The 24,406-nt window shown below is 40.7% G+C and overlaps 1 protein-coding gene across 3 annotated transcripts in view; it reads right to left on the bottom strand.

Moving 5' to 3' along the window:
* Nucleotides 1–7,382: 7,382 nt before the first annotated feature.
* The window catches only part of WARS2 (tryptophanyl tRNA synthetase 2, mitochondrial), a 49,348-nt gene continuing 32,324 nt past the window's right edge, over nucleotides 7,383–24,406 (bottom strand). For all 3 annotated transcript variants that reach the window (XM_042810187.1, XM_042810188.1, XM_042810189.1), the window contains 4 exons: nucleotides 17,832–17,912; nucleotides 16,049–16,134; nucleotides 13,527–13,645; nucleotides 7,383–11,601 (listed from right to left, as the gene is read on the bottom strand). In XM_042810187.1, the coding sequence (XP_042666121.1) occupies nucleotides 11,153–11,601; nucleotides 13,527–13,645; nucleotides 16,049–16,134; nucleotides 17,832–17,912 (735 nt within the window). In that variant the 3' untranslated portion in view covers nucleotides 7,383–11,152. The remainder of the gene's footprint in view (nucleotides 11,602–13,526; nucleotides 13,646–16,048; nucleotides 16,135–17,831; nucleotides 17,913–24,406) is intronic.

The raw sequence follows: 24,406 nt of genomic DNA, 5'->3' as shown, positions 1-24,406 counted from the left end.
ACTCTGCAAAAGCAGATTTCATCTCTAGGGGAGTCAGTATAACGTGCTTCCCCGTGTGATTCAGCAACAAACCCAAATCCAAGATCTCCAGCATATAGAAAAGAGCTATTTCTGCAATTTTGGGGGTTGGCAAGCAGTTATGTCAGCATCAGGAGGCAGTTGAGGGCAGCTGGAGAATGGGTGCCATACTCATGCCATACTCAAACACTCATAGGTTACTCATGTCCCACCACCCTAAACAGAATATTGCTGCTTTTCCTCATGTTGCTGTGGGAACATCTGCCAGACAGGCTGTGAAAGAATGAATGTGGGCAGAGGAAGCCCCAGTCCCTGCTCCAGAAGGTCTTTCTTGGTACAAGAACCACTTATTGAGGTCTTTGTTATTCACTCATCAAACACCATGAAGAGAATCTTGGCATACATTTGAACAACTGTTTCTGGTCACAATATTTCCCATCAGTCCCACAACATTCAACACACAGAATCTTTCTTTGGTCAGTGAAGCGTATGTTTTAGGGAAGAAAATGTGAACATAAACAGGATGAATGCAGTCAGTGACCACCTGAATCAGAAATTCTGGGTACCACCGGACAGTAACATTGTTTTCTAAATTTCATCTGTATTTAGCTTAGCAGTATGTTTCTGCAAATGCTAGGGCATCAAGAAAGGAATTTTCACCAAAACCATGAAAGAGGATGTATATTCCATGCTTTTATCAGGAATTTCATTAGCACTTTTTCATGTGGACAGATGACAATAAAACCACATTAAGACTGGAGACATTTAGGTCTGTGCGCAAGTGACACCATCAATGCAGGAACTCCAGCTGCACTTAGTGCCACCTAAAGTTCCCACCTGGTCTGTACACATCTTGTTCCAGAATTATTTAGGGCAGTAAGAGAGATCTGGTGCCATCTTGCTGTGCAGCAAGCTGCTGCTTCCCACCCACGAGGGTGAATCCGTTGACTCTTCAGATTAGAGTCACAAAGGCTTTACATTACATCAAGAAAGCAGATGGTTTACTTCACCACCAACACACAGCCTTGTGACTTCTCATGTCAGCCATATGAACAAGGCTATGACCATACTCCCATATCCAGGCTTTTACAAGCATGCTGTTACTACCAAACATTTAATAACTTTTAAGGACTCCAGCACTGGAACTCTTGTCCTGACATTTTGTCTTGCAGATTGACCAAATATAGCACATCTGGAACTGATTGAGCCTTCTGGTGTGGCGTAGATTTGCTGTTCCTGCCTCACAGCCATGTTGGGGTGCTGTGAGCACAATAGCACAACAGACATTAAGCTCAGGGCTTAGCTTCACATTCACAGGCACTATGAGACCACTCATGTAGTGGATAATCTCATCTTCATGTCATGGTGTTCTGCAACAGCAGTTTACCACAGTAGCAAAATCTACCCAGATGCTAAACCATTTCTTAGAAACTAGCACATGGGACCATCCCTCAGAGTGGGTTGGAATTTCATCTTATGAAAAATAATTGTTGAAACCGAAGCTGCTTAAAAGCAAATGATCCTTAGATTGTCCATTTGCATAGCAATAGGGAAGTGTCTCAGGTAGAATGACTTTTCACTGTTACTAAACATAATACCTATTTTTCTGTCAAATCTTCTGCAAATAGCCATTAGCACAACAACAACAAGAAGCCAACCAACAAAAAACAGCAACAAAAACAAAAACAAAAAACAAACAAACAAAAAAAACCACAACAGAAACCAAACAGAAAAGATGGTGGCAAGAAGCACCAAATCTTTCCTGTCAAGAAAGGGAATCTTCCATTATTTCGGATGCCATTTGGCCACCATAGGACTGTGGAATAGAGAACTTGTTTGGAAAGTCAGTGTTAAAACAGAAGTCTTGTATCAAAACCTACAGAGTCGACAAAATGAAACTAAACAGAAAAGTTTTAATTAGATGGATGAATGTCACATAAGACTGCAACTTTTCTGCCGCACTTCCACTGAAACTTGCTATAGTAAACCTCTATGATGTATATTCTGAAATAATGAGAGGTGTTGCCTGAGTCCTTCCGAGGCTTTCAACTGCATGAGAAAATGGCATTCGGCTCACAGGTATTGTCAAATCATTTGAAGGAAATTAAAGGTGCAGATCAAAGTTTGGAGAGGGAAACATGAATCTCATTTTCAAGAAAAGGAGAAATGAAGACCTCGGGTTGTGATCCTCACATTGTGCTTGGAAAGATTATGGAGCAAATCCTTCTGCAAGTTATATTAAGGCACATGAGAGACAAAGACATGATCTGTGACAGCCAGCACAGCTTCACCAAGGGCACATAGTGTTTCACCAACCTCGTGGCTTTCCATGACAGCATTGGTGGACAAGGGAAGGGCAACTGAAGTTTTCTAAAGGTTTCTGCAAAACCTTTGATATGGTCCCACACCACATCCTTATCTCAAAATTGAAGAGACGTGGATTTGAAAGCTGGACTGTTTGTGGATAAAGAATTGGATGTTGCAGCCACTGGACTGTGACCAGTGGTTCTGTGTCCAAGTGGAGGCAGGTGAGTGACAGGTAGGTTTCATCTTGCTATCAATACTCTCCAGCATCTTCATCAGTGACACAGTGGGATTGAGTACACCCTCAGTAGGTTTGCTGATGACACCAAGCTGATACAGTAGAAGGAAGAAGGCAGTTGACCCAGTAGAAGGAAGGGATGCCATCCAGAGGGACCTCAACAAGCTTGAAAAGTGGGCCCACGTGAACCTACTGAGATTCAACAAGGCCAAGTACAAGATGTCGCTCTTGGGCCAGGGCAATCCCAGATATGTGTACAGACTGAGAGCAAAACACGTGGAGAGCAGCCCTGTGGAAAGGACTTGTGGGTCCTGGCGGAACAAAAGCTTGTTGTGAGCTAGCAGTGTGTTCTTGCATCCTGGAAGATCAACTATATCCTGGGCTGCTTGAAAAGAGGGACGCCAGCAGGGAGAGGAAGGTGATTGTCTCCCTGTCCTCTGCCCTTGTGAGGCCTTGCCTGCAGTACACTGCATCCAGACCTGGAGCGTCCAGCACGAGAAAGATGTGGAGCTGTTGGAGTGGGTCCAGAGAAGGCCCACGGAGATGATCAGAGGGCTGGAGCACCTGTCCTGTGAGGAAAGGCTGTTGGAGATGGGTTTGTTCAGCTTGCAGAAGAGAAGGCTCTGGGGAGGCCTCATTGCAGCCTTCCAGTACTTGAGGGCTTTTTGTTTGTTTGTTTGCTTGTTTTTTTTCAACTGGGTCTGATAGTAACAGGAGAAATGGAATAGCTTTATACTAAAAGAGAGGAGATTTTGGTTAGGTATTAGGAAGAAACTCTTTACCCAGGTGGCAGTGAGGCACTGGCACAGGCTGCCGCATCCCTGGAGGTGTTCAAGGCCTTGCTGAAAATGGCCCGGGGCAGCCTGATCTGGTGGGTGGCAGCCCTTGCTATGGCAGAGGTTTGAAACAAAATTATCTTTCAGGTCCTTTCCAAGCCAAGTCATTTTATTATTCTGTAATTCTATGATTATATGATTCTGTGTAATTACATAAACCAGTAAAGCAGGTAGAGGGCTATTGCTTTCTCAGGATGAAAATTTCTTAAGAGAAAACCTTTTCCACTTGACTCCTTATGGTACTCTCTCTGTGAAGCAATTGGTTGTAAACTAACAGGTAGCCAGCATCACCAGCATCTAGTTACTCAAACGTGAAGATATAAATGCTGTGGAAGGTCCATCTGTCATTCTTCATGGAAAGCTAGGCAATTTGGAAAGTATTCATTAGAATCAATCTCCTTTGGGAGATCTTGAGAATCCAGAACACAGTGTTTGAAAACAAAGCATATTTCAGGCCAATCTTTAATAGTTAGAAACAAACTGCAGGATACTATACAATTTGCATAAATTCCAGTTATCTGAAGCATGTATGTATGAAGATATCAGAGTTAAAGCCAGAATTAATTGTGAGGCTAATCCTCCTCACGAGTCTCCACTGAGGAAGATTGAATCTGAAATTTGCAGTAAACTCTATGCCTTAATTTGGAAGCACAGAACTGTGACTCATATACAACATCTTCTTGCCAGTCATAAGAGGATTTCCTTGGAAGCACTGATGGCAAAGACTCAAGTGTATAAATATTTCAGCTAGATCTTAATAAACAGCTATTTGTTGTGGAGTTGGTGCTAACCTCTAGGTGTAAGTGAACATCTTCATTTACCTAGAGATGCTATGTCCATCTGTTGTGATACTTCTGATCCCAATCACTATCATATGTACTTCTCATGCAATGAACACTCAAAAATGTGAGAAGAAGAGATTTGGGTACAATGACCACACAATACGACTACATATATTCAAGGAAAATCACTGAAGAATGGGAAGCTAAACTAAGAGCAACACAGATAGCACAGGGTATAAACATACCTCTTCCACTTTCAACTCTTCTTTCTTCCATCAGGAAAGATACAATTTGATTTTTTCCAAACAACCAATTGGGGATAATGCCTTATCTTGACTTCCACAGCCCCACAAGGACTGTCTGCACCAGCAAGGTGACTGGGAACAGAAATGTCCTTTTGTAGGAACTCCCATTATCCCTACTCACTGCACCTCAGCAGACACTATACAGGGGCTTCAAGGAACATGAACTGGATGAACTTGAACATGAAAATGCATTCCAGGAGTGTCCCTACTGATCACTAGTTGTAATTAAGCAGTAAATCCATGGGACAAGACTAGAATTAGTGTGAAGCAAGTCCCTTACAGAATACATAGCATCAGGCCTTCTAGAACAGCCATTTTCTCTGAAGAGCTGTTTTAATTCATCTGCACTGCTTTACTAAACTAAACACTGTCTGTCACAGAACACCATCTAGAATGCGTGCTTACAAGAATGTTCTGAAGAGAAAAGAGGGAAGTAGAGCAAAGAGATCATAGTAGCTTGGTATCAAACAACTTTTACTGATAGTAGCAAGAAGACACTGCTTTATTCTCAGCTTCTTCCTGACAAACTCCTTTAGAGTGCTCAAGGAATGCAAAGAGGTAGCCAGGCTAGGTCCAGCCAAATGCCAAGATGGTTAACTTCCCAGAGAAGGCATGCTCTCAGAAAACTGAAATAAGCATCAAACACCTACATTATAGCTGTCTTCTCTCAGGGGACTGTAATGATCATGACTGTTAGCAGTACAGGGATTACAGCACTGGGCAGATGTAGCTTTTGTTTTGAGAATTCCTGCACAGGAGCTACTAAAATAAAGAGGCTAAGCCAACAATCTGTAGGTGAGCATATTCATTCGTTTTATAGAAGTCTGACTTTTCTGAAGAAAGAACAGGCATATTTCCTTACTCCAAGAAGATAAGACAGACAAGCCATATTTATTTGACGGACATGGGAAGGAGAAGAAAAAAAGCCCACACAATCTATTCTTAAATTAATGAGGAAACTGTGAATTAGATTGAAACATTGCTAAATATCCTAGATAGAAAGACCTTACACCCAACAAAAGGGCCTTTCTGAAACTTTTATTCCTGCTCCATTTCTGTAATGTTCAGAAAAACTTTAACAGTTTTATAGAAGTGCAATAGTTCAGAACAGTTCAGGCGTCAAGCCAGAATTGCTTGTTCGTGTCTCACACGCACACACACCCTTTAAAATTGTACTGAAGACATATGAATACTCCCACTTCCTTTTTACTGCAAATGAGATGTGCTGAATGCCAGTCCTAGGTGATATGTGATTTGAGTAGCATATGCATGAAAAGAAAGTGAAACTACAATTTGTCTTTTGGATACATGTTCTGATCTCTGCTACTGGGGAAAAAAAAGAAAAAAAGAAAAAAAGAAAAAAAAGAAAAAAAAAAGTAGAAATCAGATCCATTATTGTTAAAGATTCTCTGCATCTCAAGCATCTCCATTCACAAGCACAGTACCAGTTTCTCTTAAGAAATCAACTGTGGGTGAGGCCTTTGTCCAAATCCAAGCGTCAAAGCAGGAGGGAGTATCTGTTTTTCATACTACAGGCTTTGACTCGCAACCTAAAGAAGTCAGAGGTTGAGAATTATTGTGAAAGAAAAATCATTATAGAGATTTACTTTAACTGAAGCATTCTTTTAGTCTACCAAATCTAATTTACCAAATGTAGCTAAACTTGTGTGAGCTGGGCTAATGGCTAATTATCTGTACACCATGTACACAACATCTTTAATACTTTTATTAATAAGACTTTTTTTTTTTTTTTTTTTTTTTTTTTAAACAACATAAAAAGAAACAAAGCTACTCTCTGTTACTTATTTTAATTTACTTCTGTCATCTTCTTGTTTTCCTTTGTGTGCCAAGATTGGGTCTCAAAACAGGGATAAAGTGAATGTGAAAGTAAAGTAGCACAAGTCCTCTGGTCAGTCAGGTTAAGGATGTAATACAAATAGCAGTGAGTTAAACAAATCCAGTAAGCTTTAATCTTGACATTAATCAATAATATTAATCATGAGGTGTGTCTTATTTTTTGCCTTGTTTCCTATGCAGACTGATATATTTTTTTAATATGTTATGAAACACTGACTGAAGTCTAATGAAATACCTACATAACCACAGCAATGTGTCTCCTTTGTAGTCTGCTACAGTTACTTTGAAACCAAGGACTGTTTTGAATACATTCGTTATTTCTAGAGGACGTGTCAATATTGCACTTGGTTTCCCCTCATTCTCACCACCCACTTTCCTCCTCTTGCACTGACTGACTCTAGAAACTCCACCATTACCAAATATTTGCCTTGTGGTTCTCTTTCTTCAGATCCTTAATGAGCAAATACAGTGCAGATTCCCAGATGCTCAGACCACTACTTCTTGCTTTGCAAAATGAACTATTTCTGAATTATGTCACTCTGCTAATAAGTAAATTAAAAACCAAACAGCTTTATTTATTAAAATTTGCATTACATAGAAACTCCCAAATTTTTCAACTCAGTCGTATAAGACTGCAGTTCTCCATGACAAGTGTCACAGGCATATAATGGTTATGAGCTCACAAAGTATGAAACTCTGGAAGTTTAAACATGGCATCATTTAATATGCTAGCACAGGATAAGTAAGGCTTTCATTACATTTTATCATAGAATCATAGAGTATCCTGAGTTGGAAGAGATCCTCAAAGATCATCAAGTCCAACTCTTGGCTCCAAGGGACCACTCAAAATTCAATTCCAGTGCCTGAAAGCATTGTCCAAATATTCCTTGAACTCTGTCAGCTTGGTGCTGTGCCCACTGGGCAGGCTGTTCCATGCCCAGTGCCCTGTGGTGCAGACCCTAACCCTGACCCCCAGCTGCCCTCCCCTGACAGCTCCATGCCGTTCCCTCGGGCCCTGTCGCTGTCACACAGCAGAGCTCAGCGCTGCCCCTCCGCTCCCTGTGAGGAGCTGCAGCCGCCATCAGGCCTCCCCTCAGCTCCTCTGCTCTGCGCTGAACAAACCACATTTGTAGCCTTCCTTTGGATGCTTTCTAATAATTTTATGTCCTTCTTACGTTGGGTAACCAAAGCTGCACTCAGTGCTTGAGGTGAGACCACACAGCACAGGCTGGGACAATCACTTCCCCTGCCCGGCTGGCAGTGCTGGGCCTGATGCACCGCAGGGCACAGCTGGCCCTTCAGGCTGCCAGGGCACACTGCTGGCTCAGATTCAACTTGCTATCAACCAGAACCCACAGATCTCTTTCTGTGAGGCTGCTCTTCAGCATGTCATCACCCCATCTGCACATACAGACATATTTGCTCATCTCAGGTGCAGAATCCACCACTTGCTCTAGTTAAGCTTCACATGGTTGGTGATTGCATAGCCCTCCAATTTGTCAGCATCTCTCTGCAAGGCCTCTACCATCAAGGGAGTCAGTAGGTTCTCCTTATTTATCACTGTTTGCAAATTCACTTAGCATAGCTTCAAGTCCTGTATCCAAGTCATTTCTGAAAACACTGAAGAGAACCGGCCCTCAAGTGGAGCCTATGGACCCTCACCAGCCTGATGTAACTCTACTTACTATAACCCCCTGAGTCCCAACTGTCAGCCACTTGTTCAGCCATCCTATTATGCATTTGTCTATAAGTATTCTGGACATTTTCCTCAGAAGGATGCTGTGAGAAACAGTATCAAAAGCTTTGCTGAAATTGAGAAAGATCGACTGGCTTCCCTTGTTCAGCTAAGTAGGTAAACTAGTCCTAAGAAGACTTTTTTCCTTGTGAATGTAACTAATAACTACACTGACTTCCAGGTAATTTTCAGTAACTCCCAGAATAATCTTCCTTACTATTTTGCATTGAAGTGAGAGTGAAAGATCTATAATTACCAGGGTCTTTCTTGTCCTTCTGGAAAACTGTAACAACATTTGTTACCTTCCAGACTGGATCTCATTAGATGCCCAACATCACTGAAAAACAGTTGAGAGAGATGTCAAGATGATATTAACTAGCTCTTTGAATACCCTGGGATGAACCCCATCAGGCCCAGTAGACATATAATACATCCAGCTGGAGCAGCAAACCTGGCATAACATTAGAGCTGGTTGGGAGTTTATCATTACCACAGTCATAGTCCTTCAACTCACGTCTCTAGTCAGGACCCATCATCAGTGTTAAAGACAGATACGAAGAAGGCATTAAATGTCTCTGTATTGACTATCTATGTCCCTATTTATGAAGTGACCATCCTCACCAAGTAACTAATCAGTGTTATCTCTGGTCCACCTTTTGCTGAAAACATATGTAAAAAAAGTCCTTTTTGTTGTCCCCCACAGTACTATTTTTGTTCCCCACAGTACTGGCCAACTTCAACCCTAAATAAGCTTTTGCTGTACAAATTTTCTCTCAACAGTGGTGAATAGCACCTCTGTAGTACCCTGATGTCACCTGACCTTGTTTCCAGTGACAAAGTGTTTCAGGGATTTATGGACCTGTTTGTATCAACTGTGTGGTACTCTCAGGTAACACCTAAAAAATCGACATCACCCATTAGCACAAGGGTGGCTGATCTAGGAATATCCCTTCATTCTTTACATAATAATTAATTTGTGTTGTTGTCCAGACTACCACAATATCTACTTGCCTGCTTGTCCCGTAATACTTAGCCAGAGGGTCTCAATCATATCATTGCCAATTGTGAGCTTGATACAACCAAGCTATTCCATTACATACAGTGCCACACACTGCCTCTCCTGCCCTGCCTGTCCCTCACGAAAAGCCTATAACTGTTCAACATGATACATCAGTCACAGGACTCTTCTCACCAAGTCTTGCTTACACCAACAATGTTCTAAGTCTGGAACAAAGCCAGGGCTTCTAGTTCCTCCTGCTTATTCCTCATGCTGTATGCATTAACACAGAAAAATTTCAAATGTGCTTTAGTGTACCCAGCACCTTGTGCAGAAGACTGAAGGATCTCACTAGCACATGATTCTTCAAACTCTGGTATGTCATCTCACAGCTTATCACTGGCAAGCCTCGTTTAATCTCTTTTCATCTTCAAGTCCAGTTAAAAGTTCTTTCAGTAAGCCCAGAAAAAAAAACAAACAAACATTTTCCCTCTCTGAGAAAGGTGCATCCTGTCATGTGCCAGCAGGCCTGGTGTTGCACTGACCACACTGTGATAAAAAAATCCTAAATTTTGCCAGTGACACCAGCCTAAGAGCCATGTATTGATAAGCTCTGCCTGGATACTTCTTCTGATATCATTCTAAGCATCTGGAAGGATAAAGAAAAACACTATCAGCACTCCCAAACCTTTAACCAATTGTCCCAAGAATCTACAGACCCTTTTGATTGCCCATGATGACTCTCCTGGTCTCATCACAGCTTCATCGTTGCTTATATCAAAAAACAATAATTATCTGGGGGCTGCACTAGGTTAGGACGTTTTCTTTTAACATCTTTAATACAGGCCCCAGAGGGGCAGCAGACTTCCCCATCAAGTAGGTCTAGTCATTGTACTGGGACCTCTTTTCCCAGTCACCAATGACATAACAACTTTTTTTTCTTACGGAGGTGGCTGTAACGCAGGCAGTAGGCTGACTTGCCCATGGCAACTTCTCTGACATGTAAGGACAATCAACCACATGATTTTTTGATTGCCTTTCAAGTTACTATTGCAGACACCCAGGAAGGTGAGGTTTAGCAGTGAGATTTCACAAAGATCTATTTAATTCCATTTTGATAAATTATTTTACTATAGTCCTGGCTATGACCTGAGCATAATTTTTAAATAATTAATTTTGTAAATTATATAGAAAGTTCTCTCACAGATCAGCATAGGATCTCTTTCACACATCTTTTCTCCCTGAACCTTTCCTAAAGCAATCCTAGACTTGATGCTGAACTGAAAATTTCAGGGCTCCCTGCTAAACCAAAAAGAAGGTGGAAAAGGATGAGTTGAAGCCTGTGTGAAGCCTGACAAAGAACTTCAGAATTGATCAGGCAGTGCTTGCAGAAGTGAAATTCACATTTGCTCTGCATTCTTTGGAGAGACTATCAAAGAGGCCATCTAGCTTCAGCAGCCACAGTGAGTTCTACTGTATGGATATCAGTATCTGACTAACTCACCTCACACAAACTAGATGTAGATACAAAATTACACTGAGTTTGAAGACAGGACAAGGGAAAAGCAGTAAGTTCTCTCTTCATCACCGAAGCCCCCGTCATTCTGATTTGTAACTCTGTGCTGTCTGGTTATCCAAGAGCAGACCACTATGGTATCAAGGCTGAATAACCATGACTTATCCAGCTCTAACAAAATCACATAAACAGCTAAGGGTGTTCTTGAGAAGATTACAACTCCTTCAACTGGATTAAAACCATCTTGCCTATACCTCAGCCTCTTGTAGTGGTTGGAGGAAAAACCCAAATCCCCCTCTGAGTAACCTTGTATCCTGCTTTTGTATAATTTCTTTGTAACTGTGATTGCCTGCACCCTCGTCCTCTGATCATCCTGACAAGTTCAGAGCTGGTCCCACTGGAAGGAACTGGTTTCATACATGTTTTTGATGTAAACAGCTTAGCTATTCTACTTGGATTTTTTAGAGGAAAAAAAAAAAAGTTATTCTTTCAAACTGTTTGTTTCAAACAAAATAGCTGTCCCGGGAGCAAATGACTGAAGTCCTTGCAACTGCTTGCCAGTTTCTACTGAAATCCCACCAGTCTTCTTACTTCTTGATAGATGGGGGTAGCCAGTTCTTTGGCTTTCTCTGCTCCAGCCTCTAAAATCTTTATCAGATAGGTTTTGTCTTCCTGGAGTTTCTTGATTTCATTCCTGATAGGTGTAAATTTTTGAATAACTGACTCTGCTACCACCATTTTGTAGTGAGCAGTGTCAAGACCAGCAGCTTGGTGCAGCACTTCTTCTATGCTAAGTCCAGTTACCGCAGAGTGAATGGACACCAGGTTGGAGACACCGGGGCGACTGGATGGGTCATAAGTCACCTCAGAGGTAAAGTCAGTCACGGCCTTTCGGAATTTCAGCACTACCTCCTCAGGGCTGTCTGCTATGTTAATAGTAGCTAACTTCTGTGGGTCTGACTTAGACATCTTCACTGTTGGATCTCTGAGGGATTTTATTTTCTTTGTTGGACCTTAAAAAGAAAAAGAAGTATTAATTATGCACATGTATAGACAATTGTTTATAATGACAATTGCTAAGGTTTGGTAGCAAAATGACAGACCTTTCTGTCACTGCTTAAAAAGGAGTTGTAAGCACAGTTATCAACCCTCCTATTTGCCTTCCCTATCTTTGTAAGTAATTTTTCTCCTCCCCTAATTAAATCAAAACTTACTTCATTTTTTCCTCTGCTCTACATGGAAACTTCTGTGAGGACACAGGAATTAGTTATCTTGAGAGCATGGAATGAACATTAATGAAAGACTCCCTAACAGTAGGGAAACAGGTTAAATTAATTGATAAAAAGAAGTCTAGAGGAGGTAATTACCTTATTTTAGGTAGGAAGCTTTATCACCCAAAATTTCTTGTCAATTCTCCCAAATATCAATAAACACACTAGTTTTCCCAAACCAAACAATAATCAGCTTCATTACAGGGAAGGCACAGTATAGATAAAACAAGTGTAGGGATTGTACAAATTCCTAAGATACACAAAATTAAATAATGACATTAAGGGAACATTAAAAAGTCTTTTATTTAACAGAATCAGCCTAAACTGTTTCAATCTTTCACTAAGAAACATGATTCCTGAGGTACACAGAAGTACCTCTGAAAGTACTTACACTAAATGTTTTTTGACATCTAATAAATTCAACTAAATTCACCACATACTCTTCACTGACTGATCATGTATCTACTTAAAGAATAATTCAGATGACCCTAGAAGAGGATCTGTTCTGATGCACCTTTTGGAGGAGTCTATCACTTCCCTGTAAATTTGAAGTAGCCCAGGCAATGTAGCTGTCTATAGCTAGTGAGTCTGAATAGCTTCCTAACCACTCCATTTATCCAGGACAGTTCTTTGGTTAGTACATACTTGCTCACTTATGCTTCTCATGAGGAAAGTGAAAAGTTCTTCCTACAGTTTGAGCTTTTTATTTTCTGGTAAACAGCCTCACCAGTAGCACAGACTACATTCATCTCCTCTTTACATTATTTACTATTTAGCTGTTCATTAGAAACTGCAGAGCTTGCAAAACTCAGTATTTTATAAGCCCCACTCTGGGTCTAACTGGATCTAACACCATTTTTGTCACAGAGGCTTGAAAACTGAGAAAGGTTTATTACTGTCTGTCTTTTCTAAGGTGAGTGCTCCTTGCCCTTTCGGGGCCGAAGGTCTCTGCTGTGCATTCCTCTACATTACTTACAACAAAGATGCAATGCTTCTTCCTTGCCCAATTTTTCACGTTTCTTAACAAACACACCATTTGTGCTATCTGACTCTCCACCACCCCCTGGCCTATGACCTTGTAGCTCAAAAATCGCTGAGAAGATTTTACTTATAAGTCTCGCTGAGTCTAAGGTAAAAAACTGAAAGCCTGAGGTCTGTAAGAGAGCCCTAGTGAAATACACAAGTATGAATTTAACACAATTAAAAGATTTTCATGCACCGCAGCAATAAATCAACATGCTGTTTAGTATGCTTAATATAAATTACTACTCAGACAGTGCAGAATTCTGCTTGCTGGAGGTCTTTTGACTTGCTCCTTACACCCCTCCTGAACTAGCAACGTAGAAGAGAGTCCCTCCCTAAAAGCTCTAGAACTTGAACAGCAGGGCTGACTGACAGATCAGAGCATAACTGTCCCCCTAGACTAGAATAATAGATGCTGCATACATGTCTCCACCAGGAATTTGTAATGCCTTATGTCCATTTTGGGAGTACAATTTCACAGTCTCTTGTTTCTTGTCACTTTTTCATTTTCTACTCTTTTAGAATCAGTCTTCTCTTTTCCTAGTCCTGGAAATTATTTCCACAATATTTAAATTTATCTTCGGACTTGAAGTGCAATTTAGGGAAAAAAAATAAACTACAAAAAAACACAAAGATTGGCTTACTCAAAATGGCTTTAGGCACAGGAAAGAATTCTCCATATTTCTTGTTAAAATGTTGTGCTATATCTTGGGCTAGTTCCAGGTGCAGGACTTGATCTTCTCCAACAGGAACATGTGTCGACCTTTTAATAAAAGACAGATACAGGAAACTCAGCAAAGCTCTCTGGTCCTGCTGAAATGTTACTCTGCCATTACTAAGGGCCAGAATGAGCCGAATACTCAGCCAGCTAGGTAGAGGTGCTGTGTGAACAAGATCCTTAACTGATTGCTCATACTCATCCCAGTACGAATCTGCTTTTTTGTGGTGAACTGAAGCATATATCCAAGGGTAAAAATAACTTTTCTCAAAAACACGCCTGGTAAAGATATCAATAAGAGGAAATAATTAAACTCAGCTCAAAGAAAGGTTTTGGTCCTATCTCCTGCTGTCTCCTTAGAGATCTAAGAGCTTGTGTTAGATTTTGTGAACAAAGCAAATAAGATCTGCCAGGAATAATGTCCTAACTTGCCTTGTCATGTCCCAGCAAGATGTAACTATTGTTGAGAAGTCAGTATTGTGGATTTACCAAAGGAAGAAGAGAATGGCTCTTTCTCATGGTTCACAATTGCATAAATATAATGTGGGCCAGCGTTTCTACCCACGATTAGGATTGATTAGATTAGGATTGTTAGGATCAAAGGATCATTTGATCTTCTGTACTAAGCTCTACAGTATGAATACAGTTCTGGAGGAAAATACAATCTGCATCTGAGGACATGAGGAGGTGAAGATTCCATTACTTCCCCTGGTGATTCTTTCCCACACTTAATCATACTTGCTAAAAATATATGATTCTTTTAGATTAAGCTGACTCGAAATTTTGCCAGCTTTTGATTACTCTCCCCTCCCTCCAAGCAGATTTTTCCTTCCTAAAGCTTGCAGGGTATTCAGCTCTGAATCTTGGACACATTCCAGGGTAAAGAACTTCACTGTGCATCTTTTATGTTCCCAGAAAATTTTTGGTCAACGTGGTACTTCTTCCTTTGAACTCTAAATTATTGGGGTAGACATCCAGAAATCAATTTGTCCACCTTTATCCCCCATCAAATAGCCAGCAAGGCAACCTAAAAAGTTACAGTAGCCAATAGGAAATCACAGTGGCCTACAGCTAACAGAAAGAAAATAAGGTACCATAATCAATATACTTTAAGCAGGTCAAAAGAAATGTTTCCATATGACAAAATGGTTCCACATTCACAAAGTTTGCCACTAAACAGAAAACATATTGTTTTTATAAATGTCTCTGCTGCTTTTTTAAAAAATATTTCTGTCCTGTTGCTATTTTTGTTCCTTTCTGTCACATATTTACCTTCTGCCTATTTTCCTTTTTCTTTGATCCTTGGTTCATCTGAATTCTTACTGTTTTCCCCTCCTCCTGCTCTTAATTCTTCTTTGTGACTACTCTTCCCTTCCTGTGTTTCCATTTCTCCCTGATTCCTGTTCCCTATATTATGTTTTTACATTAAAACACTTCTTATTAAAGATACTATGTGAAATTTCTTCAAAGAGATATTGTTTCTCTTTCACTTCCTTGTTTTGTGCTCTGTTTGGACAACCTGCTGTTAATACACATAGTAGCAAACAAACCACAGGCTTCACTAAAGAAGGCTGAATCAAATGATCTTATTAGAGACAGAAGAGACATACAGGGTTGAATCCAATCACCCAAAGCAGGGTCATTTCCAATAAAGCTGTCTACTTAAAATACTGCTTTATAATCAAATAAGCCTTGCTATTCAAAAGATCATTTTGATGTTCACACTCTTCCTTTTTCTTGCTTATTTTTTTATCTATTATTTTTAGATAAAATTCACATAAATTAGAAGTATCATGTACTAGTCTTCCCACATTACTGTCCTCTCCTACTAATGAGCACTAATGAGGATTAGATACATCTTTGGGGGGTTAACAACTTGCAAATCTTGATCTGTGTTACTTTGGTGTCCCAACAAGCATTCACAACTTCATTTCAAAAAATTCCACCAAGTACATACACTTGGAATATAAAAATAACTCATACACAGTACACTGCCTCTGATACTTATTGAGGCAGTCTAAAATGTATCATGCAATACAACAGGGTACGCTACAACATCTATCAGCTGGGGTGTATGCAGCCAGCTCAGGAATCTCTACAGTAATACTGCATGAAATACAGTATACTTCATTAAAAAAAAAACAAAACAACTTAGGTACAAATGTTTACCCATATGCAATATATATCATTAAAATCAGTGTGCTGTAATTCTCTGAGAGTTGCTCTGAGGTGACCTCCTTTTTCTGTTTACAGCCATGTGAGTTGCTTTTAACCCAGGCTAGATTTCAACCAGCCACTGGAAAGGTAAAAAGCTGTCATCCATTTCCAATTTTCTTATTTAATCACACCCAGCTCCCCCACTTAGTAAGTTGGCATGTTGACCTGATGAATATTCACTTTAAGGCGGCTGAATAGACATTGCCCACGGGCTCACATTCTGCCTCTTACTTGTACAGCAAAATATCTGCTGCTTGAAGAACAGGGTAAGTCAACAAACCGACATTTCCATCATTATTCTGGCTGGCACATTTCATCTGTTTGGAAAAGAAAAAGAGAGAGAAATCACACTTTTGCTAACAGTGTCAAAGTCCATGACTTTACTTAGGTAGAGCTCTAACTAATTTGAGTGTAGGTTCAGCTACTGTGTTCTTTCATCATGTAATTCTAGAGAAAAGCGTGCTATATAGAATCTGCTTCTTGCTTCTTTGTTTTATATTCTATATTTATGTAATTTCTTACACTGTTCTAATACAGTAGCAGTGAGAAAACATAAGCTTATGTTTTCTTCCTCTTTGTAATCTTACTAATGATTACAAATACAAATAGTCAGGCTGGGTTATTATAATGTTAAAACCTACTTCTAAAATATTATTTTTTAAAACTGGATTATTATAATGATAATCTCTACCTCTAAAATGGTATTTTTGGCAGTAAGTTTCTGAAACACTTTATAATCAAGATATAGAAAGGCATTAGCACTTAGTATTTCATTGACAAGAGATCAAGACATAGTGATCACAGTCACCAAAATGGTCATTGACAACTGGGGGGAGAATCCAGAACTGCAGAGGCAGGGTCCAGCATTCTCTCCATTAGTTCTCACTGTCCTCCCAGTCCACTCACTGCCCTGAAGTCCTTTACCATCACAGGGTATGGATCACTTAAATCAAGATATTCTAGCTACAGATAATTTAGTTTGTTCTAGCAACAATATAACTACTTTTTAACAATAGTTAACTACAATAAAACTCTTAAAATCTATGATAGTTCATTATGATTATACAAATACCTTTCAATTTTTCTCACCCTATCATAGAGATCCTGTCTTCTCTCTGTATCCCAAGTGCCTGGGCCCAGGGAACCTACTGTGCAAAGCCTAGCACCTGTAACACTTACTTACAGATTTGGAAAGTCAATCCAGTCAAAGTAGGATTTAAGAGCTTAACTTTAGAACCTTGGGTTTGAAAAGGTTGGCTTTAATTTATGCCATGCATTAACACTGGTTGCTGTATTTAAGTTTTACTGTTTTTATTTAATTAAGAAGAAAAACAGGAAAAAAGAAAACATCTGGATGTATTTAAGACTGCTCTGAACTCTGCAAGCCCAACTGCTCTTAAGGATTTTTTTCCCCTTTTTTGATACTTCTCTCTCCTGCCTTTTGTTTTTTTCTGCTTACTAAATGCCAAATAAAATCCAAGGAAATGAAATGTATCTACGCAGTTGATGCGGTAATGCTGATACAGTACCAAGATTAAGATGAGCATGAAACTTATAAAAGCAAACAATCAAGGTTCATTAACTTTATAATTGAGAACAATTTTAATTCTATACTCCTCCTCTAACATACATTTCTTGTGCTGTTTCTTTTTCACCCTACTCTGTAAAATTTACAGAATAGCCACTTTCCTTTATGGAACTCCTTAATCAGCATGGCTCGAAGTTTCCACTACAATATCTTGTAGTTTTATGCATTATTGAACAAGAATCAAAATAACTCCAAACATGCTGAGAAAATCAGTTTAATAAAATGAATTAAACACTTCTCATTTTGGTACAGCTACTGCAAGTTTCTGCCCAAGAAGATGTATTTTCTTCTTTTACTATTGGACTAGAGAATTCTTACCCCTGAACCAAGGATAACTAAGATACAGTTTATACTCAACAAGTAACAAGTATTTCAAGGACGACAATTATATTGAATTCCCATATACTTCATTTTAACTGTTCATACCTTCCACTGGGGCAAACGTAGTAACCGTGGCACATTAGTTAAACATCCAAGAATCCAGGCCAGTTCTGTGTGCTCAGGAACCTGAAAGCACAAAGTCAGAACATATTTTAAACTTCTGCATTTTTATGTCTGTTTTCTCCAAATCAATACAGATAATATCTGAGATCAGGAAATCATTTATTTGTGTGGATATATATATATACATATATATATATATATATATATTTGTATAGTAAGGCCAGCAATGACAAACTAACAGAAAGTTTTGGATGCAGCACACACTGAGCAGCAATTCAAGGCTCTAGATCCTGACAATTCACATTGTAATAAAGAAATAAACTGCTTTAACAATAGTAATAGAACTGAACTTGCATAAAAATTAATTGCATGTTACTCTCTATGCCACAGCTTCCTCGCATCTTCAGATAATCAAAGTCTTTTTCCCATTTCCAGTGCGTATTTACTGTAAAAGCCAAAAGTCACCCAAACTAAATTTCTTCTGTACCAGTCCTGCTTGTACTTGTTTCCCTTACTTGTCCTGGCTAGTCTCAGTAGTGCCCTCCAACGATGGGCCCAGAAGCCCCATTTAAAGTCAGACCTCCAAGTCTCTAACTGAACTATGTTATACTTCAGCATGTTTGAAATTATAATATCAGATAAGCAAGTATAACATGTAGATCCAATCCTCCTGCCATGGAAAGGTTGCCACTCACTAGATCAGGCTGCCCAGGGCCACAGTCAACACGGCTTCAAACAGCTCCAGGGATGGGGCATTCATAGCTTCCCTGGGCAGCCTGTGCCAGTGCCTCACTGCCACCTGGGTAAAGAGTTTCTTCCTAATACCTAACCAAAATCTCCTCTCTTTTAGTATAAAGCTATTCCATTTCTCCTGTTACTATCAGACCCAGTTGAAAAAAAACAAGCAAACAAACAAACAAAAAGCCCTCAAGTACTGGAAGGCTGCAATGAGGCCTCCCCAGAGCCTTCTCTTCTGCAAGCTGAACAAACCCGTCTCCAACAGCCTTTCCTCACAGGACAGGTGCTCCAGCCCTCTGATCATCTCCGTGGGCCTTCTCTGGACCCACTCCAACAGCTCCACATCTTTCTCGTGCTGGACGCTCCAGGTCTGGATGCAGTGTACTGCAGGCAAGGCCTCACAAGGGCAGAGGACAGGGAGACAATCACCTTCCTCTCCCTGCTGGCGTCTCTCTTTTCAAGCAGCCCAGGATATAGTTGATCTTCCAGGATGCAAGAACACACTGCTAGCTCACGAAAGCTTTTGTTCCGCCAGGACCCACAAGTCCTTTCCACAGGGCTGCTCTCCACGTGTTTTGCTCTCAGTCTGTACACATATCTGGGATTGCCCTGGCCCAAGAGCGACATCTTGTACTTGGCCTTGTTGAATCTTAGTAGGTTCACGTGGGCCCACTTTTCAAGCTTGTTGAGGTCCCTCTGGATGGCATCCCTTCCTTCTACTGTGTGGCCAGCAGGAGCAGGGAGGTGATCATCCCCCTCTACTCGGCACTGGTGAGGCCGCACCTCGAGTACTGTGTTCAGTTTTGGGCCCTCACTACAAGAAAGACATTGAAGCCCTGGAACGTGTGCAGAGAAGGACAACGAAACTGGTGAGGGGTCTGGAGCACAAGTCTTATGAGGAGCGGCTGAGGGAGCTGGGATTGTTCAGTCTGGAGAAGAGGAGGCTCAGGGGAGACCTCATTGCACTGTACAACTTCCTGAAGGGAGGTTGTGGTGCAAAAGGGTCTGGCCTCTTCTCCCAGGCAAATAGTAGGATCCGAGGAGATGGCCAGAAGTTATACCAGAGGAGGTTTAGGTTGGATATTAGGAGAAACTTTTTCTCTCACAGAGTGGTCAGGCACTGGAATGGCCCGCCCAGGGAGGTGGTGGAGTCGCCATCCCTGACAGTGTTCAAGAGGCGCCTGGATGAGGAGCTACAAGAGATGGTTTAGTAGCTTGTGGCACTGATAGGAATGGGAGGGTGGTTGGACTAGATGATCTTGCAGGTCGTTTCCAACCTTGTGATTCTGTGATACTGGGTCAACTGCCTTCTTCCTTCTACTGTGTCAGCTTGGTGTCATCAGCAAACCTACTGAGAGTGTACTCCATCCCACTGTGTCACTGATGAAGATGTTGGAGAGTATTGATAGCCAGATGGAACCTACCTATCACTCACCTGCCTCCACTTGGACACAGAACCACTGGTCACAATCCAGTGGCTGCAACATCCAATTCTTTATCCACAAACAGTCCAGCTTTCAAATCCAGGGGAACATATCAAAGGTTTTGCAGAAATACAGTTAGACAACTTCAGTTGCCCTTCCCTTTGTCCACCAATGCTGTCATAGAAAGCCCTGAAGTCGGTGAAGCACTATCTGCCCTTGGTGTGCTGGCTGTCACAGATCACCTCCTTGTTTTGTAAGTGCTTTAACTTATCTTCCAAATCATCAAAGACCATCTCCATGGTCTTCCCAGGTATAGACATGTGCCTGTAGTTCCCCAGGTTACTCAAGAGCTTCTAGTTTCCCAGGTAGTTTCCCTCTCTCCTTTTTTTGAGAATGGGAGTGATGTTTCCCTTTTTCCAGTCATGAAGGTCTTCACCTGACAGCCATGACTTTTCAGATATGACAGAGATTGGCTTGGCAGTTCTGCAGTCCTACCAGAATGAATGCTCATCTGAAAGTGAAAGATCAGTCCTCAGGCCTCCACTTTCTGCAAGGGTGGTTTTAAAACCACCCTTGTTGGTGACCCTGCCCACTGCAGGAGTGTTGAAACTAGATAATCTTTGAGGTCCTTTTCAATCCAGGCCATTCTATAATTCTTTGATGAAAAGATGAGAGAAGAAGATTACCTAACGTAATTCTGTATAACAAAAAATCCTGTATAACTCTTCATTTAACATTCATTCTGGAGAAAACATCACAACAAATGATTTAATTGTTTCTGAATCCCATTAGATAGAGAGATATTCCCCTCTTCCTGACATGAGGAAGGCTTCTTACAGGGCAAGACAAGAAATACGCCATGAAACAATCTTGATGTACTATTTAGCTTTTCCACTATTCATTTCAAAGTTAGTGAAACAGGCAACCATTGCTGAGGTATACTCTGTTTTTTAATTTACTTTTCCCCCTTTTGTTCTATTGTTAATTAGCTATACATGACACAATCATCAAAAGAACAAGGTGGTCTATATTCTGCTCCTTTGCTTACATACTCTATTCCCTCCTTTCAATATTGGCAGGTTTGGATGTTTAAGAGCATGCTAACAGCCTAAAAATGTTCAAATCATCATGCTTGCTCCAGATGGAAGGCAGTAAGAAGTGTTTGCTAACAAGTAAAAATTAGCATTATTAATGGCAATTCCTTTGTTGTCACATTTTATATTTAGTCATTTCCTGGCTGAAAGTCATTAGACTATTTTGGTTGCCAATGTTGCATAAAGCTATCTGACATCAAGACAAAAGCTCAGTGATTTTTTTAATATAAATTTCCCCACGCATATAAGACTTGCTATTTTCTGTGTACAAGATAAAGTGCATCAAGATGCACCAAATGTGTATTTCACAAAGAAGTAAACTGTGCCGAATTGGAAATACTAACCTCAGACCTCCATTTCTCTTAGGAGGAATCACCATCTGGTTCAAAGTGGTTTCTGATTCCTTTCTTCTAGTCACGGATAGAGAGGAGATGGTGCTCTGTTGCACTTGTGTTGACAAGGACTCCCTTTAAAAACTATGCCGTCATTGATCCCTCTCTGGCAGTTGTTGCTTCCACAGCCAAAACTGCATGTGTATTTCATTGCTTTAGTGGCTTTGACATTACACCAGTTACCAAAACACCAAGTGATCTAAACAACATTTGTTCAGTCAAATCTGCAGTTCTGTGTTCAAGCAAGTTATACTCACTTCTAATCTTTAAACACAACACAGTCCTTTCCTAAGCAAGGCTAGAAGTGTGCTGATTACTGTGAAGAAAAAGACTAATAAAAAGGGGAGAAAACACAAAAGAGTGCTCAGAAAGGGAAAAGATTTCAGCTGGAAAAAAATTCAGTCCTGAAGCCTAATGGGCTAACATTCATCACCCAAACTGCAGCAACTGAATGTGTGTCAGTCTGTGAATCAAGAGGTATTAGGCTTAAACAACAAATCATTTGTAAGGCTAAATCATGGTTTAAGCTGCTGTGTTTTACTTGGCAAAAGGGACAGGCAATTGGTGTGTTTGGTCAGTTACTGTGCATCAGTTTAAATGTGGTTATTCGAGCAACAGAACCACACCAGTTTGATTTGGATAACTCTGTATACCAAGAAACTGGAAGAAGTGAATATGAATACGATACAAATAAATTAAAGCCCCAGCTAACCCTTCCTTTCTGGCACTAAGTAATAGCACTGCATTACAATTACAACAAACAACTGTTTTGGACAAACTCAGCCTCCTGCTACCCCTAATTCAATTTAAAATTCTGAGCGAAGGACTTGATAAAGCAATGGAAACACAGGAATATAAAAAATACCGTACTGGATCACAGCAGAGCACAGCAACAGTTGTGCTTAAGAGTAACATGAGACCACAATTTCCTGAAGAGCCTTCCCTTCACAGTCCACCAGCATCCATAATAGCTGGAAATATCAGAAGCTATTATACCTGGCTCAGTCCTCTTAGTATCCATACTTCCTATAAATGTATAATCCCATTTTGAACCATGTGATACTGCCTGCTCCACAGCATCACACTTCTTCTCTTCAAACCGAAGCATTCTATACATTTCCACAAACCCTGCCCTGTAGGTTTTGCTAAACGTGCAGAATGCAAAGCAGGCACTGTGTGAAGCAAGTCTGCTCCACGGAATAACGGGAGCACGGAAGCTGCTCTATCTCTCTGCCGCACTAAATTCCTTCTCTGTATCACCTCACATTCACCGCATGCTTCTCGAGGAGTACACACTAAACCTCTACTCAGTATTCAAGATGCAAACACATTGAAGTTCTGCGTAGTGACAAAATGACACCTTTGTCTTGCTCTCAATATCCTTCCTGATATTATGATGATATATTTCTGGCTTTTTTGAACAATACCTATGATGAGTGCATGATTTCAGAGAACTGTAAGCCTTTACTGAGCTGACTCAGCTAAATAATGTGTAAAGGTTTACACTACTTTTAGCTAAATGCTTCACATTGCATTCCACCACTAATGAGCCTAACCAATGTTGTTCTATTAGTTCTTTTGGTATCCCTTTCCCTTGCCACAACACTTGGCTATTCAAAAGAGCTTAGCACCGCCCACAAACTTGGGCTACCCCTTTCCCGAGAGACATGGATTTTCTAGACCACTGTGTCCTTTCTAGTGATGCCACTGTTCAATACGTTCTCCACATCACAAATGAACACAAACAAATACATTGATCCAGAACTGCGCCCAGCATGAAATCCTGAAGGATATAAATACTGCCTGTGCCACTCCAAAAAAGTGATCACTATACATTGCCAGACTCTCCAATCTTCAGCCAGCTGCAGGTCTGAAGAACATTTCCTCCTATGTCATTTTTTTTCCAGAAAAAATGACTAACATTCTCCTTGTGGCCAAACAAACCTCATTCTGCATAGTCAGGTTTTTTCCCCCTTTCTTTATTTTTTAATTTTTAATTGTTATTTTTTCAGAAATGCAAGCAAAGGGTAACTATTACAACTGTTATATGTGTGTATACATATACATGCATACAGCCAACAAAGTCATTATTTAAAATAATGCTCCTCAGGGATAATACAAGTATCTTTTTATCTGTTGGCTTGGGTAGCACAAATATCTTGGCTCATATTTCCTTAATTAACGTGTATCTCACTGCCCCATTTTGCCAGCAAACGTTCTCTGCTCTGTGATGTCACTGTGACGCAGCAAGAAGTCGTTGTGGTGACGTTTGTGGAGGTCCCACTCCCTGCAGTGTAGGTGCCACTGCGCTTCCTCCTGCTGGCGGCAGGACAAGCCTTGTTGGCTGTGGAAACTTTTCTGGACAGGAATTTCTGTCAAGGCGAAAAATTAATAACTCAAATGGAGACACCTTCACAGGAAACATCAGGTGTTTCTGCGCCAAACACCAACTTGGCAGTTGCGGCTTCTGCTTCCCGTCCAGTCCGTCGTAAAAGAACGGCTTGGGATGCTGCCATAGGACCAACCCAAGAAGAAAAGATTTCTCCACTTTCCCGTGGGGAACCGTCTGCCAAAAGGCGACATCATGATCTTTCTGAGAAGTGCTCCGCCAAAGCCCAGGACTTGTCATCCTGCAACTTTCTGGAAAACCTCTGGAAAATTACTGAAAGCAATCACTTCCAGTCCATTTGGTGGGGCGATGATGGTGACTTTATAGTGATAGAGGAACCGTTCTTCAAGACAGAAGTCCTGGCCAGGACAGGACGTCTCAAAATCTTTGATGTTGACAGCATAAAAAGTTTTGTTCGCCACCTTCACCACCATGGCTTCTATATTACTGAAGGGGATTCGCCAAGCTCTGCCTCATGTGCTGGATTCCTAGCAGAGGGAGCAGCAATTTCTAGTCCTTG

Source organism: Centrocercus urophasianus, unplaced genomic scaffold, assembly GCF_019232065.1.
Source record: "Centrocercus urophasianus isolate 14NV4802_14NV808 unplaced genomic scaffold, USGS_Curo_1.0 seq_12, whole genome shotgun sequence".
NCBI classification, from domain to species: Eukaryota; Metazoa; Chordata; class Aves; order Galliformes; family Phasianidae; genus Centrocercus; species Centrocercus urophasianus.
The sequence above is the reverse complement of the archived record's forward strand: the minus strand, read 5'-3'. Positions and strand labels throughout refer to the sequence as shown.